Source organism: Cryptomeria japonica, chromosome 3 (genome assembly GCF_030272615.1).
Source record: "Cryptomeria japonica chromosome 3, Sugi_1.0, whole genome shotgun sequence".
In the NCBI taxonomy this organism is placed as follows: domain Eukaryota; kingdom Viridiplantae; phylum Streptophyta; class Pinopsida; order Cupressales; family Cupressaceae; genus Cryptomeria; species Cryptomeria japonica.
In genome coordinates this window covers 516,081,475-516,100,727 of record NC_081407.1, presented here as the reverse complement: position 1 = coordinate 516,100,727, position 19,253 = coordinate 516,081,475, and the positions used below count along the sequence as shown (strand labels likewise).

General features: G+C 39.0%; 1 protein-coding gene across 5 annotated transcripts in view; it reads right to left on the bottom strand.

Moving 5' to 3' along the window:
- LOC131060201 (uncharacterized protein ycf45) overlaps nucleotides 1–19,253 on the bottom strand; it is a 288,117-nt gene that overhangs the window by 75,375 nt on the left and 193,489 nt on the right. For 4 of the 5 annotated variants that reach the window (XM_057993353.2, XM_057993354.2, XM_057993356.2 and 1 more), the window contains one exon: nucleotides 17,062–17,112. In XM_057993353.2, coding sequence (XP_057849336.2) covers nucleotides 17,062–17,112 — 51 coding nt within the window. Of the gene's footprint in view, nucleotides 1–16,090; nucleotides 16,662–17,061; nucleotides 17,113–19,253 lie in introns of those variants that run through there. The other variant, XM_057993355.2, reaches the window with a different exon arrangement.

Below are 19,253 nucleotides of genomic sequence, written 5' to 3'. Positions count from 1 at the left end.
ATTACTTGTTCGTGCCTACCATACTTACTCCAAAGAAAGATGGATAGGAAAAGAGTACAATCTCCCACCTAATCAACAAGATCATCATTGGTTTGTGTTAACATAGATGGATGATATTCTAGATTGTTTGACCAAAGCATGTTAATTTCAAAGATTGACCCAAAGAATGAATACCATCATGTCAAAATGGAAGAAGGGGAAGAGTGAGGGATTGCATTTAGTACTAAGGATATTGCATGAGTGGATAGCGATGCCATTCGGGTTGATGAATGCCCAAGCATATTCATGAGGTTGATGAACAAGGTTCTGAAGCTATTTATCGGCAAGTTTTTTATCATTTATTTTGATGACTTTTTGGAGTTCAATAAAATAAAGGAAGAGCATCATGCACACTTGCTGTGAGATTTTGTGTAGCCAAGGAAGGAAAACGTATATAAATTTGAACAAATACATGTTTATGTAGACTATTTTGGATTTGCAATATCTCAAGATGAGTTTAGGATGGACCCAAAGAAGGTGAGAGTGATTATAGAATGTCTAGTACCATAGAGTCCCATAGAGGTCAAAAGTTTCCATGGGTTGGCATGCTTCTATAAAAATTTATGAGAAGCTTCAATGGTATTTGTGCACCAACTCATTATAACAGGAAAAATGGGTTTCAATGGATTATTGTTGTTGATAAGAATTTTGAACTCTTAAAGAAGAAAGTGACAAAGGAGCCTCTATTGCTGCTCCTTGATTTCAATTAGGTTTTTTAACTTGACTATGATGCAAATGGAACCACAATCAATTCAATTCTTAGCTAGGAAGAAACACCAATTGCATTCCTAGTGATACTTTGAATGATGCTAGGAATTACTTGGTGTATGACTAGGAGTTCTACAACATCGTTCATGCTTTATGGAAGTGGAGGCACTACTTTTGCAAAAAGATTTTGTACTATAGATGGATAAATACATGTGGTACATGAACATCCAAACAAAGATGAACCAAAGACGTATGAGGTGGATAGAGGAGTTCTTGTAATGTTATTTTATGTGAAAAAACATAGATTTGACAAATCCTACAAGGTATAAATGCCTTGAGAAGAAGCCAATTGTTGTTGTCCACTATGACAATTGAGTCAATGAGCATGAGAGGAATGAAGGATTTGTATGCTTTAGATCCGAATTTTCCAAATCCATAGAAGGCATATGTAAGCCATGAGCTAGAGACAAAAGCCCATATAACAACAATTCTATCTTGTTTACCACAACATGCCCAAGTTTTCATGACTCGGGGCTCATGGAATTTTCCATGATTCAGTATGTTTCTAGAGATAAGATTTGCCCCTTGATCTATTTCTTAATTTAGTTTTGATGTTCTTCGATAGTGATTTCCAAATTTTATCTAAACCCTAACTAAAAATTTACTATTATATTTTCTAAATTTACAGTAATTTATCATCAATTTAATCAATCAAGTATTGACAATATTATCATTCAAATTTATAGGGCCTAGGTATCATATTTATTCACTAGGGTTTAAAACTATATTACATCTATGAAACCATCAACCTCTTTGTATTCTTTTTTATCTTTGGTGCTCCAATTCAATTGATCAATTTTCTCGGTGCCTATTTCTCCATCAAATGTTGTATATCTATCTTTGCCTCCACTTTGAAGAGCCTCCCGAAGATGATTTGCTTTGCTTTCATTTGGCTCTCTCCAATTCCTTTTCTTATTTGAGTCGTGAGATACTAAACTATTTAATCATTGCAAGTTTATTGCTCTCTAACCTATCCACCTTTTCTTATTTGCTAGAAATTCTTGCATCATCTCATCTTCCAACTTCTTTAACCTAGGTTTGTTGTCTTCATCTTCCTTTGTCATCAACCTAATTGTCCTTTTTCACTCTCTTATGCCAATTTCAGGGGTTGTAAGGGATTAAATTGCCAATTCTAATTGACCATGTGGATGACATAGCATGTCAAACACTTCAATTGATGATCTTACTGAGTAGTACCACTTAATCTGTAAAACACTAGAGATGAACTCCTAGTGGTCACCACTTATGGATTTCCTCAATATCAACCCTTCTAAAATTATCTTAACATATTATGTAACAACTCTTCATTTTTTTAGGTGTTATGATGAAAATGAAGACCTTAATAAGACCACAAATGAAGTGTTGTACTTGATGCAAATCTTGATTATTTTATTAGGTACTATAGTGAAAATGAAGATTGCTCAACCAATCCTCCCTCTTGCCTTGCTCTTATCTATGGTGAGAAAGATGTCTTGAGGACCATGTTCTTTATAAAATAGCATGTGCTCCAAAGATGGCACAAGTGTGGATGTTGTTCTTGTTTCTTCTAGTGGTGACCGTTTCAGGTTTCCCTTCAAGTTATCAATCCAATGCATTAACAACATCATAGAGTATGAGGCTTTGATGTTGGGATTGAATATTGCACTAAAAGCATGGTGTAAGTGCTTGAGATTCATAGTGATTTGGATGCGGTTGTCTCAAAAGTAAGAGGTGCTTATGCGGCAAAGGACAAAATATTACAAATGTACTACAATGTTGTTTAGGACGCCTTGGGGCTATTTGCAACAATTGACACTGAATGGATTAGTAGATCAAAGAATGTTGGAGCAGATTTTTAAGTAGTTGTATGCCTAAATTTAAATTGTAGTTGGCCTCACCTCATTTAACATACAATATTGAGGTTTTCATGAGGCCTACCATACTAGATAACATCTATTGTGGGCATGTGTTCAATGATAATGAACAAATCTATAGGTTTATGAACTGCATGGATGAATTCAACAGTCAATAATTGATTGGTCACCCATGGTTGACGTGGAGGATGGAAAGGAAACACTCCTTGGGAACAAAATAATGTAACTAAAGACTTGTACCATCCCAAGATACCTTGTTACATTAGAGAGAGCATTTGAAAGTGTAGATTGTTACAAGACAAGAAGCAAACCAAATAGGGAGGATGGTATAGGCGTTAACCTTGAGATTGGTGCTGCACCAACAACAATTTACATTAGGAAGAAATTGAAACTAGCAAAGAAGCAAATGTTGACTGCATTATTGAAGATATTCAGAAAAATACCTTACTTGGTCATAAGATGAGCTGAAAGCATATAGAGAAGACTTGTTTCAGCCTGCAATTCCTCTAAAGCTTGATACAAAGCCCTTTTGGCGAAACAAAAGTCCATTAATCCAATGCTAAAGGAATTGATGAAGCTAAAGGAAGGGGGCACTATCAAGTCAATTGGGCACTCCTCATGGGTGTCTAACCTTGCTGGAGTAAGAAAAAAGAGCAAGAACATAAGTCTTTGCATAGATTTTAGAAATTTGAATGTCACATCTCTCAAGGACAGCTACACATTGCCTAGCCTGGACCATTTGCTGCAGAGGGTAACAAGTTCAAAATTAATGTCTATGATGGATGGGCCCTTTGCATACAATCAAGTGCTAGTTAAGGAGTCCAAGCAGCACAAGACAACATTTACAACTTCTTCGGGCTGTGAGAATGCCATTTGGGCTAAAGAATGTGGGCACCACCTTTCAAAGGGCCAAGGATTAAAAACACCTGGAGCTGATCTCCAAAAATGTATAGTGTGTTGAATTTCTTTGAATCCGAAGAAAGGCAATTTTTTGGTGTGGAAGCTAATCTTTTTTGGCATATAGTATCTAAGAGCTAAGGATAGGTATAGAGGGAGTGAAAGCAATCAATCTCATCCCTTAGCTATATAGACTGTAAAAAATGTGCAATCATTTTTTGGGCAAATTAACTTTGTTAGGAAATTCATCCCTATCATTCTTGGAAATCAATGAAGCACTCAGGTAGGCACCAACCTTCACAAGTCCTGACTATTTTAAACCCTTCCAACTCTTTTCCTTTGCATCATTTTGCACAAAGATGATTTTTTGCTACAAAAGAATATTTATGGCTATGAACCAGAGTTACAAGACTCGCAGAGTCTGGCCCAAACTCGGCGAGTACCGAGGCAGGTCACCTTTGCCAAGGCCAGAGGACCTTGGACTCGGACTCAGACAAGTCTGGTTGGGTTTGCACAGACTCGGCAGACTCACTAAGTCTCAAGCCCAAGACTCTACCGCCCAGCAAAAATAAAACAAAAAAACAAAAAAATTAAAAAGTGTTTGTTTTAAGTGAAACAAAAGGTGAATATATTTTGACTCTTACCCTAAAAAGTCATTTTTCTTGTTTGCAAACACAAGGAGAGAAAAAGAGGGTTTTGAGCAAAAAAATAGAGGCACTGAAGAGAAGACTGGCAGATAGATTGAAGAGGAGATTGCAATTGTTGATTGTTTGTGCAAGTTAGGAACTTGCATTCAAGCATTTAAAGGAGTTAAAGAAGGATTGGAAGAGGTTTCTAGCAAATTTAAAGAGGTAAGTTACATTTTTTTGTTATTTTTTTATTTTCTGACTTTCATATTTCTATTTTTTTGTATATTTGTTTTGTTTTTGTTTTATTTTATATTGATGGAAAAAATATGAAAGTTGAAATCCTAGTTTTGTTTTTTCTTTCTATTATTTATTTTTAACTTTTAACTTAATTAGAATAAGAGACATCATGCTGATTTTTTTTATTTACAATATATTGCAGCATAATGTCTCAGCCTACCGATAGTGGAAGTGGTGCCCCAGTTAGAAAGGATAAGATTGGAAACATGGCATCCACGAATCAAAAAAAGGAGAAGTACCATCTACTTATTGCAAAACAAAATGTAATGGAGGAGGTATTAACTAGTTGAAATATCGCATTGCATAAATAGAATGCCATGATGCAAAACCATGCAAAAAAGCACCCCCTGAGGCTATATTTGAAGTGCAAGCTCAATTAGAGGAATTTGAAGAGAAAAAAGAATTAAAAAGGAAGCAAATGGAAGAAATGGAAGAAATGTCAGCCATTGGTGGAGAGGCTTCTTTAAATCCTCGGCTTACATTTCTTGGATCTAGAAGTAGTGGTAGTGCGAGTGTGAGCAATGGGCCTCGGATTGCGGGGTCGAGTGATCACTAATATTAGCTTTTCTAAGCCTTAGACTTCTAGGCTCTAGCTTTTAGGTTGATATATGTTTTGAACTTTTGATGACATGGACTTCATATTCCATGAATTTTGTAGACATTTGACACTATTTGTAATTTTGTATTTCTAATGTGTTATTTCATTTAGCTTATTTCTTTCAGCTCAATCCTAAAATTTGCATTTATACTTATGTGATGAAGGTAAACTTGTGCATGTGTTCAAAGTAGCTTCTATTTGATGAGATTATTGTGTCTTTGACGTCTTTATATTAAAAAATGCATGAAACAAGTTTAAAATCATTAAAAATCTTTTAATTTCTTGGGTTTTTTAATTTGCCGAGTCTTGGCCAAGTTTTTGCCGAGTCCGATTCTGAGTCAAAAATCAGCTTGCCGAGTCCAAGTCGAGTCCAAGTCTTGTAACTATGGTATGAACAGCCTATAGCATTCTTCAACAAATCCTTGCAAAATGTAGATTTGAAAGATTCAATCTTGGAGAAGCATGCCTATGCTCTTGAAAAAGTTGTAAAGAACTTCAAGCCTTGAGCATGCATGCAAAGATCATTGCATGCATACCACACTCTACTGTAAAGGACATCTTCACTTAGTAGGAAGCCTGTTGTAAGAATGCACATGGATTAATAAGATCCAAGAATATAACATGAAGGTGCAAATAACAAACTTGGTTAAAGGTTGACACCTGCCCAGGCTAATGGAAAATAAGAGATTAATTATGCAAGTTCTAACCTCGTGCATGCCCCTTGTCATTTGAGAGATACATGGTATAAAGATGTAGTATTCTACTTGGAAAACACAAATTGCACTCCCGAGATTGATGAGAACTAGAAACAACCCTAGAAATTGCAGTCCCAAAGATATGTGCTGATTCGAGGTAAACTCTTCAGGAACAATGATGGATTGCCACTCAAGTGCCTAAATTAGGGGAAGTCCATTAGGTTATGAATGACCATCTCCAAGGAGTTTGCCATGGACATTCATGGAAAAAAAAAGAGGCCCAAACATGTCAAAATGTTACCCAATTTTTTTGTCATGTCAACCTCATTCTCTTCATCAGAATATATACATGAAATATAAAATTTAAGTATAAGTCATACTTTAAGTTATATTTCATGTATATATTGGTAGGATGTTTGAGAGTGGTTTCAGATCTCTAGGAGTTATAATGCAAATTCTAGGTTTTAGAAGATCTTTTAAATTTTCAAAAAAGTAAAATTTCAATAGTCAGTAGGCTCCTATCAGCATTTCCTCACTCTCTCTATCTCACTTAGTTTATCTGCCCCAAATTTTAGACCTATCTATATCCCTATCATTCTTCCTCTATCCCCTCTCTCTACCACTCTCTATCTCACTCTTTCCTCTCTCCCCCAAGATCTACACCTATCTCTCTACCCTCTCTCTCTCACCCTCAAACCCCGTGAGGGGTGCTACACAACCTCATTTTGGTGAGGTGGAGGAGCCACATCGGACTCCTAGGACTAGAACCTCTAGTTCTTTCTCTCCTCTGGTTTTCACTTGAGTTGGGAAGAGGAAGATATAAAATGTTTTGATGTAGTATTTACTTTTAGTCTTACACAAACAATTTGCTATTTCTTTTTGTTTCAGTGTATCAGCCATCAGCATTGCACAAGAGGATGCCATTTTGTACCCAATTTGCATTTAAATCAATCAAATATATCTAAACTCAGCTTGTTTCTTTTGTGTACTCATTTATTGACTCATTGGATGCATCTCCTCGTTGAATTTTGCAAAAAAAATGCATTTCTAATTAAATATAAGCAATTTTTTTAAGTTGTCAAGTTTTTGCTAAGTTTTCGCCGAGTTTTCACCGAGTTTTTTTTCCAGGCCTTGGCGACTTTTTGCTTTTGGCGAGTAGTTCAACTATGTGACAAACAACTCCTCATAGGATGGGAAGATATCAACAAAGATGGCAAGAATGACCAAAGAACATTGCCTCCTCAAATTCCTGAGGAACCAAGTCTCATTCTGCCTGTACTTTGTCTTCAAAGTAATCTCTTGCTTCTGACACTTAGTCCCACTAGAAATTGAGGGACTTTCCAAGCATTTGTTGATACTTGAGAGATAAGCTGGGAATCAGATTCATTAAATGGAAAATTGTAATATCCCCTTCCTTGTGATGTTGCTTTCAGTGGTCCATTGGCCTATTCCGGAGACCCATAGGCTATGTGGAAAGGTGAATTAAGGGTTCCCATGTTCCTTGGAGTTCCGACCCGACTTGTCAAGGGTGGAATGTGAACTTACTATTTTTAGTAAGTTAGGGTTTGGCCGTCGGGATGGTACAAAGTTGCTAAGATTACCAAGCTCTTTCTCTGGTTGAGAAGATAACGATTTTTCGAGCATTATTTCATGACTTACTATTTTTAGTAAGTAGCAGTTTGGGGCATTCTATTTTTGGCAGTCCTGGATTTGGTCCTGTTCCGGCACAATTCAGTGATCCTCATTGCTCAACTTCATCCGGATTTTGTTGATAATTAGTATTGGAGTTATAGGCAATTTAATTAAATATTATTCCTTATCCTAAGGTTCTTATTTAATTATTTTATTACTAATTGATGTTATGAGGAATTGTGCAGAAATTGATATTTTTCCTAAGTCTTGCCTAGGTGAATTATTTAATGAATATATGAGACTTTATTTTTTATATACTCCAAAATTATATCATGCCAAAATCGTGGTCTTCTTCCTAGGCGCGATTTTTGGGACTTAGGAAAGTGGGCGCCACTTTGGGTCCACCACTTGAAATGAAACGCAATTTGAATGAGGCGAATTTGGGAGGCAGTTTCATTTGAATTTCAGAATGGAAAAGTTATATAAACAGGTGTTGGGCTCCTCATTTGATCATCCAGAGAAAACATATCGTTATGCTGTCGGAATGACTCCAGACATTCTTCGAGGGTGAATACCTCCTAGATCCTTCCTTCCGATTTCGAGTGTGAGACATCACTCCTAGCTGTGGTGCGTAGTTGTGAGCTTTTTGGTGATTTTCGGGTGTGTTGGTGAAGAAGTTGTGTTGCTGGTTTTTTGGGTGTTGTTCGTGTGTTGGCTGGAAGTGCATTTTGCTCGTAGCTGCCGATGTGTTGAGTGCATCGTTCTGGGTGAGGGCTTGTTGGAAGCGTACCGGAGAGACGATAGTTCTGCTATAGTGGTGTGGCATTTGGAGAACTGTCCATTTTTTAGTTGCGAATCGAACTATTCAGCAAAACCGCCATTTCCAGAATTGCCTTAGGTTGCGTGCATTGCTGTTGATGCTCTCCAGTTGCAGTTTCAAGGTATTGTTTTGTTTTCTTATGTCATACGCTTCATTAGCTTCTGGTTTCGCATGATTCTATTGGGTTTTGAGAGAGTTACAAGCAATTTAGTGGGTTTCGGGATGGCTGGTTCTGCATTTTCCTTGTATCTAATTTCAGAACAGCAAGTAGTATTCTTGGTTAGAATGTGTTAGTGAATTCTTAAGATATGTACTTCACTCTATCTTCTTTCACATTTTTATCATTGTAAGAATTGCCTCAGTAGTACTAACCAATTCATTGTATGCTGCATTTCCCGCTGAACAAGTGGAAGAGGATGGCTTAGCCGCCTGTATGTTTTGTAATTCAGTTTGTCCTCCCACTGAGCAAGTGGTTGAGTGATATTGTCCTCCCGCTGAGATATGCAATTCAGTGATAGCTTTATTTAAAAGTCCTCCTGCTGCATAAGCGGTAGAGTGATTTGATTTTGTTATGCTTTTGTTGCCTTGGCTGGTTTACCGCCAAGTTCGTGTTCTTCATCCCGCTGAAAAGTGGAAGGGGCTGGCTTGCCGCCCAGTTTTGTATTTGCATTGTAATTTCCAGCGGATTAGTGAGCTAACGAACCCCTTGTCACCGTATGCTCTCACCTTCCCACATTGAGCTCTTGGTGATCAAAAAGTGGAAGGGTTACTTTTCAGTAGCATGAATTATATTTCCTAACTTTAACGGGTGCATTGTAATATTGTTGTGCTTGAAAACCGAAAAAATAAGTGGGAATATTACAGTGGTATCAGAGCTGGTTTTTCCTGCCAGCCTGTGAAATCAGGGTAAACAGAGTTCTCCATGAGTGACAGAGACGTCTGCTACTACAACAGAGAACAAAGACGCCAGCAGTATTAGATTCTTGCAGTGCCTCTTGAAGAGACTTTTTCAGAAGTCTTGAGAAACAGAGATAAGGAAGTTGATTCAGTGGACTCAGCAGATTCAATGGGGGAAAGACTTTTTGGACAGAATGAAACAGCTATGGCTGTAGAGAAAATTGAGAGGAAATTTGACACTATGATGGACATGATGTCCCAGATGATAGCCACCTTTAGGCAGAGTGCTGGAGGAGGGCATAATCAAGATCCAAATCAGAATATGAGTGGTAATAATGGCAGTACTTCCAACAACTCCGGTGGTAATGGAAATGGCAGCAACAATGGCAGCCATGGTAATGGAATGCCTGTTGGATCGGTGACTAGGCCATTGCAACATGTTTTCCTTCCAAGGGAAACACCACCTCCTGAAGTAGAAGTTCCTGTAGCTGAGGAGATGAGGACCAGCTTTGTGGAGTATGCAGCATTTCCCCAAGAGATTCGGAATGCTATGTCTCTTGACCAATACATGAATCAAAAGAAGAGAAGGGAAGGGAGATATGATAATCGTTACTCCACTCCCAAAGATTTTCAACAGGCCCTTGGAAAGGTCACTCTAGCACACTTCGATGGAAGCAGTGTGAGCACGGCTAGAGCTTGGGTGCAGAAGTTGGACAACTACTTGTCCTTGAGACCCATGCCCGAAGAAGAGGCCATCAAGTTCGCCACCTTGCACCTAGATGGAGCTGCTCATGAATGGTGGTACCATGGGTTGATCACCCTTGGTCACAACTTGATCCATACCTATGCTGAATTCACCAACAAGTTGATAGAAAGATTTGATACCAAGGATCTGGAGGTGAAGTTTAGAGAGCTAGCACAACTCAAACAACAGGGTTCTGTGGACACCTTCATAACTGAATTTCAGAGTCTTTCAGTTATGGTTAGTAGTATCTCGGAGAAAAGACTGGTGGTCCTGTTCACTGAAGGACTTGAAGAACCATTGAGAGGTTGGGTAAAAGCCCTTGACCCGCCCACCTTGGCTGATGCAATCAAGAAGGCTAGAAGCATGGAGTTGGCTGCCCCTAAGCCCAAATTTCAGTCAAAGCCTTTCCCATTTCGTAAACACAAGAAGAAATTTTCTAATCAACCTAAGAAGTTCCCTCCCCAGATGGATGATGAGCTCCGTCAAGAACTTCGGAGGAAGAATTTGTGTTACTCATGCAAGGAACCTTGGGTTCCGGGTCATAGATGCCATGGAAAGGGTAATGCTCGGCAAATGGAAGCATATTCAGCTGATGGATCAGATTCTGAAAATTCAGAACAGCAACTTGATTTGGAGGAAAGTGAGTATGAAGAAGCTCCAGAAGGGCTTGAAAGTGATCAAGATGATAAGGGTATAGTTACCCAACTCTCTAGCTTCCACAAGAATGAGTCATTCAGAGTTCGAGGAGCATTGGGAGAGCACCGACTTGTTGCTCTAATTGATACAGGAGCAACTCACAACTTCATTGATGCTAGGATTGTTGCCAAGAGAGGTCTTATCACTAATGATGTTGAAGACTTCAAGGTCGTGATGGTTGATGGATCAACAATTTGTTGTAAACGGATGGTGTCGAACATGTCAATGAAACTTGGTAATTATGAAGTCAAGGATGACTTCTATGTTGTCAATATTGGAGGGACCGATGATGTGGTCCTAGGCATTCAGTGGCTGCGATCTCTTGGTGAGATCACTCTTAACTTGCAAACCATGGAGTTAAAGTTCATGACTGAAGGGAAGAAGGTGGTTTTGCGAGGAATGCCTAATGGAGGTCCTCGGATTGTATCCTTGAAGAGGATGGAGAGGCTGATTCATCATAACCAAGTAGAGTGGGCAGCAGAATGTGTGTTACTTCCATCAAACCCATTAGAAGACAAGGGCAGCTACACTATTGATATTCAAGCTCTAATCACAGACAAGAGCAAGGTCTTTGGAAATCCGCCACTTAGAAGATCTCCTGAGTATATGGTCATGCCATCCCACTCATCTGAAGAAAGGAGAAGCTATCCTGAAGACATTTAGGCTTTGATTTCAAAAAGGAGCAAGGTGTTTGAGACTCCACCCCCAAGTAGGCCGCTTGAGCGTGGTACTGAACACATCATTGAGTTGGAAGAGGGTACTAAGCCTATCATGATTACTCCTTACCGTTACCCAAAGAAGCAGAAGGACGAGATTGAGAAAGCCATTAAGGAGCTTCCAGACATGGGTTACATTAGGCCAAGCAAGAGCCCCTTTGCTTCAGTTGTTGTATTGGTGAAGATGAAGGATGGGACAATGCGTATGTGCGTGGATTACCGAGCCTTAAATAAAAAAACCATCAAGAATCCGTACCCCATTCCGAGGATTAATGAGCTCATTGATGAGCTACATGGTGTCGTGTACTTCTCCAAGATAGATCTCAGATCGGGCTACCATCAAATCAGAATGAAGGCTTTTGATGTGGAGAAGACTTCTTTTAGATGCCACTTTGGGCATTTCGAATTTCTAGTCATGCCTTTTGGTTTGACTAATGCTCCAGCCACATTTCAGTCCTGCATGAACAGAATCTTTCAGAAGCAGTTGAGGAAGTTTGTGCTCATATTTTTCGATGACATTCTCATCTTCAGCAAGTCTTGGAAGGAGCACTTACAACACTTAGATGAAATTCTTAGCATTCTGGAGTCTGAATCATTGTTTGCCAAAGAATCCAAGTGTGAGTTTGGAATGAGGGAGTTGCTCTACTTGGGGCACATCATCAGTGCAAAGGGTGTGAAGGTGGATCCTGAAAAGATTAGAGCTATCCTTGATTGGCCACCACCTGAGAACATAACTCATTTGAAAGGATTCTTGGGTCTATGCGGTTTTTACAGAAGGTTTGTGTAGGGTTATTCTCAGTTGGCTGCCCCCCTCACAGATCTCACTAAGAAAGGAGCCTTTGAATGGTCTACAAAGGCACAAACAATGTTTGATCAGTTTAAGGAAATCATGAGCTCGTGCCCGGTTTTGGCCTTACCAGATTTCACCAAGCCTTTTGAACTGCAATGTGATGCGTCAGGGGAAGGTGTTGGTGCAATTCTTATGCAAGACAAGCACCCTATTGTCTTTGAAAGTAGAAAGCTGAGAGGGCCTGAAAGGCTATATTCAATCTATGACAAGGAGATGCTTGCCATAATGTATGCCCTTGCGAAATTCAGGTAGTACCTGGTGGGAAGTGGGTTCCTTGTTAAGACTGATCATAACAGTCTTAAGCATTTCATGAACCAGAAAGATTTGAATGAAAGGCAGCAGAAGTGGGTTAGTAAGCTTCAGGCTTATGACTTCGACATCAAGTATGCGAAAGGGAAGAACAACATAGTGGCAGATGCCCTTTCACGGAGACCCCATCTAATCTCTATATGTGAGCTTACTGCTGATTGGAGGGACCTATTGTTTGCTGATTATGCCAAAAATCAGTTTGCAACCAGCATTGTTGAAGGCACTTTTCATGATGAAAATTACAGTTTGATTGATGGATTGATTTTGTATAAGGGAAGAATCCTTCTTCTACCTGAATTGAAGTTGAAGGAGAAGGTATTGCAGACTTTTCACGACATTCCCCTTGCTAGCCACCAAGGTTTTTTCAAGACTTACAAGCAGATCCAAGAGAGATTCTCTTGAAAAGGGTTGAAGAGAGATGTCTTGAACTACGTTAGGGAATGCCATACTTGTCAGAAGAACAAGGATGAACACACAGCACCCGCTGGTTTATTGCAACCATTGCCAATTCCCAATCAAAAGTGGGAAAGTGTCTCTATGGATTTCATCACTGGGTTGCCAAAGGCTAGTGGGAAGGATTGTATCTATGTGGTAGTGGATAGATTGACAAAATTTGCTCATTTTTTTGCCATCACTAGCTCATTTACAGCAGCTCAGGTTGCTTATTTGTTCTTCCGTGAGGTGTTTAGGCTACATGGGCTGCCTAAAAATATTGTGAGTGATAGGGACAGCAAGTTCCTAAGCTCCTTCTGGCAAGAGATTTTCAGATTATGTGGTACTGTGCTAACCCCAAGCACGAGTTACCATCCCCAGACAGATGGACAAACAAAGATAGTAAATAAGTGGTTGGAGGGTCACTTGAGGAACTACGTTTCAGAACAACAGAAGGCCTGGGTAAGATGGCTACATCTTGGTGAATACTGCTACAATTCCACTCATCACATGTCCATTAGGATGTCTCCTTTCATGACACTTTACGGTTATGAGGCCCCTAGCTTTGTTGATTTGGTGTTTGGAGATAGTAGAGCACCTCAGGCTAGGGATATGGTTCAGCAATGTCAGGATATCCTGAAGGCATTGAAGGACAACCTCTAGATTGCACAAAATCGGCAGAAGTTGTAGGCTGATCAGCAGCGTATTGAGAGCTCATTTGAGGTTGATGATATGGTCTACCTAAGACTTCAGCCCTTCAGACAGTCTACTCTCAAGAAGAGTGGAGCAGAAAAACTCAAGCCACGTTTTTATGGACCATTCAGGGTCATCAGGAGAGTGGGAGTTGAGGTTTACGAGTTGGAGCTACCAGCAAGTGGCCAAGTACATAATGTCTTCCACATGTCACGCCTCAAAAAGGTGCTTGGGCACAATGTGATAGTCTCTTCTGATTTGCCTCCTTTGGATGAAGAGGGAGAATTGGTGCTAGTTCCTGAGGCCATCCTTGATGTCACGGAACAATTGTTGAGGAGGAGGACCATCCGAGAGTATTTGGTTAAGTGGAAGAACTTACCAGTGAAGGATGCTACATGGGAGAATGAGGAGGTTTTACAGCATCCTGGCTTGCGATTTCTTGAGGACAAGCAATTTTGGGAAGGGCGGATTGTAATATCCCTTTCCTTGTGATGTTGCATTCAGTGGTCCATTGGCCTATTCCGGAGACCCGTAGGCTATGTGGAAAGGTGAATTAAGTGTTCCCATGTTCCTTAGAGTTCTGACCCGACTTGTCAGGGGTGGAATGTGAACTTACTATTTTTAGTAAGTTAGGGTTTGGCTGTCAGGATGGTACAGAGTTGCTAAGCTCGCCAAGCTCTTTCACTGGTTGAGAGGATAACGATTTTTGGAGCATTATTTCATGACTTACTATTTTTAGTAAGTAGCGGTTTGGGGCATTCTATTTTTGACAGTCCTGGATTTGGTCCTGTTCCGGCACAATTCAGTGATCCTCATTGCTCAAGTTCATCCGGATTCTGTTGATAATCAGTACTGGAGTTATAGACAATTTAATTAAATATTATTCCTTATCCTAAGGTTCTTACTTAATTATTTTATTACTGATTGATGTTATGAGGAATTGTGCAGAAATTGATATTTTTCCTAAGTCTTGCCTAGGCGAATTATTTAATGAATATATGAGACTTTATTTTCGATATACTCCAAAGTTATATCATACCAAAATCGTGGTCTTCTTCCTATGCATGATTTTTGGGACTTAGGAAAGTGGGCGCCACTTTGGGTCCACCACTTGAAATGAAACGCAATTTGAACGAGGCGAATTTGGAAGGCAGTTTCATTTGAACTTCAGAATGGAAAATCTATATAAACAGGTGTTGGGCTCCTCGTTTGATCATCCAGAGAAAATATATCGTTATGTTGTCGGAATGACTCTAGACATTCTTCGAGGGTGAATACCTCCTAGATTCTTCCTTCCAGTTTCGAGTGTGAGACATCACTCCTAGCTGTGGTCCGTAGTTGTCAGCTTTTTGGTGATTTTCGGGTGTGTTAATGAAGAAGTTGTGTGTTGCTGGTTTTTTGGGTGTTGCTGGTGTGTTGGCTGGAAGTGCATTTTGCTCGTAGCTGCCGGTGTGTTGAGTGCATCGTTCTAGGTGAGGGCTTGTTGGAAGCGTACCAAAGAGACGACAATTCTCCTCTAGTGGCGTGGCACTTGGAGAACTCTCCAGTTTTTAATTGCAAATCGAACTATTCAGCAAAAATGCCATTTTCAGAATTACCTTGGGTTGCGTGCATTGTTGTTGATGCTCCCCAATTGCAGTTTCAAGGTATTGTTTGTTTGCTTATGTCATACGCTTCATTAGCTTCTGGTTTGGCATGATTCTATTGGGTTTTGAGAGAGTTACAAGCAATTTAGTGGGTTTCGGGATGGTTGGTTCTACGTTTTCCTTGTATCTGATTTCAAAACAGCAAGTAGTATTCTTGGTTAGAATGTGTTAGTGAATTCTTAAGATATGTACTTCACTCTATCTTCTTTCACATTTATATCGTTGTAAAAATTGCCTCAGTAGTACTGACCAATTCATTCTATGTTGCATTTCCCGCTGAACAAGTGGAAGAGGATGGCTTAGCCGCCTGTATGTTTTGTAATTCAGTTTGTCCTCCCACTGAGCAAGTGGTTGAGTGATATTGTCCTCCCGCTGAGATATGCGGTTGAGTGATAGTTTTATTTAAAAGTCCTCCCACTGCATAAGCGGTAGAGTGATTTGGTTCTGTTATGCTTTTGTTGCCTTGGCTGGTTTACCACCAAGTTCGTGTTCTTCATCCCCCTGAAAAGTGGAAGGGGCTAGCTTGCCACCCAGTTTTGTATTTGCATTGTAATTTCCAACAGATTAGTGAGCTAACGAACCCCTTGTCACCGTATGCTTTCACCTTCCCACATTGGGCTCTTGGTGATCAGAAAGTGGAAGGGTTATTTTTCAGTAGCATTGGAATTATATTTCCTAACTTTAACGGGTGCATTGTAATAATGTTGTGCTTGAAAACCGAAAAAATAAGTGGGAATATTAGAAAAATTCTCTGTAAGGGATGATGAACATCATTTATGATTGAGAGCAGCAAGGTCAGACAGCATAGAAACTGAAAGCACAAGATCTTGTTGAAGAAGGCAGCAAAAATTCAGATGAAAATACAAGCAATGGTATGAAAAGCAAACTGCAGAGAATGTCCCATGCTAAAGGGACTTTTAATTCCACTTGATTTCTTTATTATACTTCTTCAGTAATGCCATGTGAAACTTGAAAACTGTATTAAGCCTGAAATCTTCTGATAATAGCCAGAGGCAAGCTACAAATTTGGTAGGTTTTTTCATGTTGTTCAGTGGATGATGGTTTCTTTTTTTCACAAATACCGGTAAGGAAAAGAGTGAAGTGCCAACAATCATAAGAGATGCATTTCAGAGCAATAATAAATAATTCCAAGAAAAATAAAAGCCACTTCTTTGAGAGATGTACTGCTGCCAAGTCCTTTTAGGAGCAGTTTGATCCTGAATTTGATATTATATTGATTACCTCTCTTTCTTGGCAAGGTGTGCCACTGCAGGACAATTGGAAGATAAGAGACGGATTTGAAGTGCTCAACATACAATTAAGTTGACTTCAATTTGTTTTCTGTAGAGGAAAAGATGAAATGCAACTATTCAGTTGGACAATCACCCAATTACTTTAGGGAAGTTGGATGGTTCAAGTAGGAAGTAGCTCTCCTAGTCAACATCAGATCTGCAATTTTTCATAAGAATGTTGAATCATCATCACTTGGAGTATAGGATGACATGTTTTATCCTTCTTCACTTTCTAGGGAAGAAATTTCCTTATAAACATTGTGTTGAGTTCATTCGATCCTTTTGTTCTAAGCTGTAATATTATATGCACTTCTTCAAAATAAAAATAAAAGGAAAGGGGTTTATGAAAGTCAGGTGTGTTGGTTTTAATAAAGATGTTAGTCATTGTCACTTGGGTCAAACCCAAGTGACATGTTAGCTTTCTTTGCCTTCTATAGAAAGAATTTTCTCATAAGCAGTGTATTGAGCTGATGTAATCCTTTTGTTCTAAGTTGTAACATTATATGCATTTCTTCAAACTAAAAATAAAATAGAGGTGTTTTACTATATCAACTCACCTCAACTAAGGGCTTCCCACCATGAAGTAAAATGTCCACGCTTCTTTCTGTCTGAAATACCACATCAAAATGTATTATAAATAAGTAATACAGCATGTAAAACCCAAGCACAATGTCCCACTATTGTATTTGCAAATGACAAAAGAATGAGAATATTTTCCTATCTGCATGTCATTATCCTCGTCAAATATGTGGGCATAACCATTATAAACTTTAACAAAGAATAAAATAAGAACCTAATTTGAAAGTACTAAGGTGAAGTCCACAAATAAGGATGGTGTACACAATAGGAAACTTGATCCTTGACCTTGACATGATAGCCTTTTAGAACTACAGTGAGATTCACACTCCCTGGTTGATGCAGGAGCATCCTAGAGGTTGAGCAAGCTTTCATCATCCAAAATGAATTTCCTTTCATTTTGCTATATTTTGGTTAGTCTACACGATGGACTAACTGCTGTATTTTGGTTTGAAGTGTGGATTGTGAATTTTTGTTTGTTTGGGAGCCTAACAAATCTACAACAAAATGAAGGCCATTAGTTGTGATATTGGTGTTGAACACAGTCAAAAGTAGTCTACTACTGTATGAGTGTTGACAAAGATAACCTTTGGAGAACCAAGAGTGAAGCATAAAAATCACTAAAGAGCAAAGTTTTGAGACTTGCCAAAACTTGACGGGACTCGTTGAGTCCCAAGCCAGGCGACCCTGGGCGAGTCCCAAGGGCCCAGACTCAACCTCGTCTGAATCCTAGGTGAGTCCCGGGACTTGCGGACTCGGCCAAACTCTAAATTTTGTTTTTCTAACACCTAACATCTAACACCTTGTGCAGCTTATCATTTCTACCCCTTAAACCCAATAGCACCTCTATTGGATTATTTGTCATTGATGTCAAAGGCTTGTTGGTTTGGTTAAGACTTTGGTCATAAACTTCAATTGAGCTGCCAACCTGTGTATATGGTTAAGCAACTTGAGTTGCTTACGAGCTAGCTTTGTGCCTGTTTGGTCCTTGTCAACTGCCATACCACCTTCTTATGCCACATCATTTGTGTGGGACCCGAATTCTTCCTTGAGTCGATATTTTGTTCTAGAGATCTCAATTATATTAAATAATATTTTGTGGATGGCGGCTATTTTAAACTTGTGGAGTTCTTTGTGCTGGCAGATTCTTTCACTTTGCTTTTTGTCTTAAAAATCATTCATTGAAATGCTTCATGCAAGGTCGTGTGACTCAAAAGATTGAAATTATTCGATGAAAGTTTTTTTTGTGGTTTTTTTTCTAAAAAGGAGTTGTCATTTTTCTTTGGAGATGGATTGATTTGTTTAACATGGGGTCTATGGTGTGGCAGCTTGATTTTTTTTTTATCATTCTCCTTGCCATGTGTTTTGGTTTTGAATGCTAAAGTCGTGATTCTGCACAAATGAAAAAAGAAAAAATTACGAACCTGCCAAGGGTGAAGTCGTGTTATTGTTGAGTGTTTGTGTTGGGGATGAGGTCCCCCATTTGTGACCTTATTGGTTCATAGCTCTAGGTCAAAAGCATTTACCCCTCTTTAAAAAATAAAAAATTGGTAATAGACAAAATATTTATATACCTCATAATTTGCAAAACAAGAAAAAAATTCAAATTCATAATTCGGTGATTTGTCAAATGTCGATGCAAAATTAAAATTACGATCAATATTCAATTATCTTCGCATTGCTCTTCATTGTAATGCCCCCTTCCTAATTTGCCCTAGAATCACAAATGCAACAAATTAGGGTTAGGGTTACATCTTACCAAATATCTCTTTAACGATGCAATCCTGGATTTGAATCTTGCAATCACAACATTAACAACATATGCAAATATACACATATATATGTTTAATTAATTCGGTTAGGCAATTACATCATATTCATAGATTATTAAAATTGCAAGCATATTAGGGTTGGGAGAAGAGACACAATGGGTCCATCCGAAACCACTTCTACACCAAGCCCAAGAGTGGATGTCTACCACAACCCTCTTGTTTGCTTGGCAGCTTGTACCTGCTTTCCCCATCAATGTCTCATTGTAATATCCTATATTTTTTTTCAATTTTCAAACAAAATAATTTCACCCATTAACGTAAGCAAGATGAAATACTGAGAGCAATACATGTTGGCAGTTAGACAAGCCACTTCCACTTTTCAGCGGGATAATGAAATACTG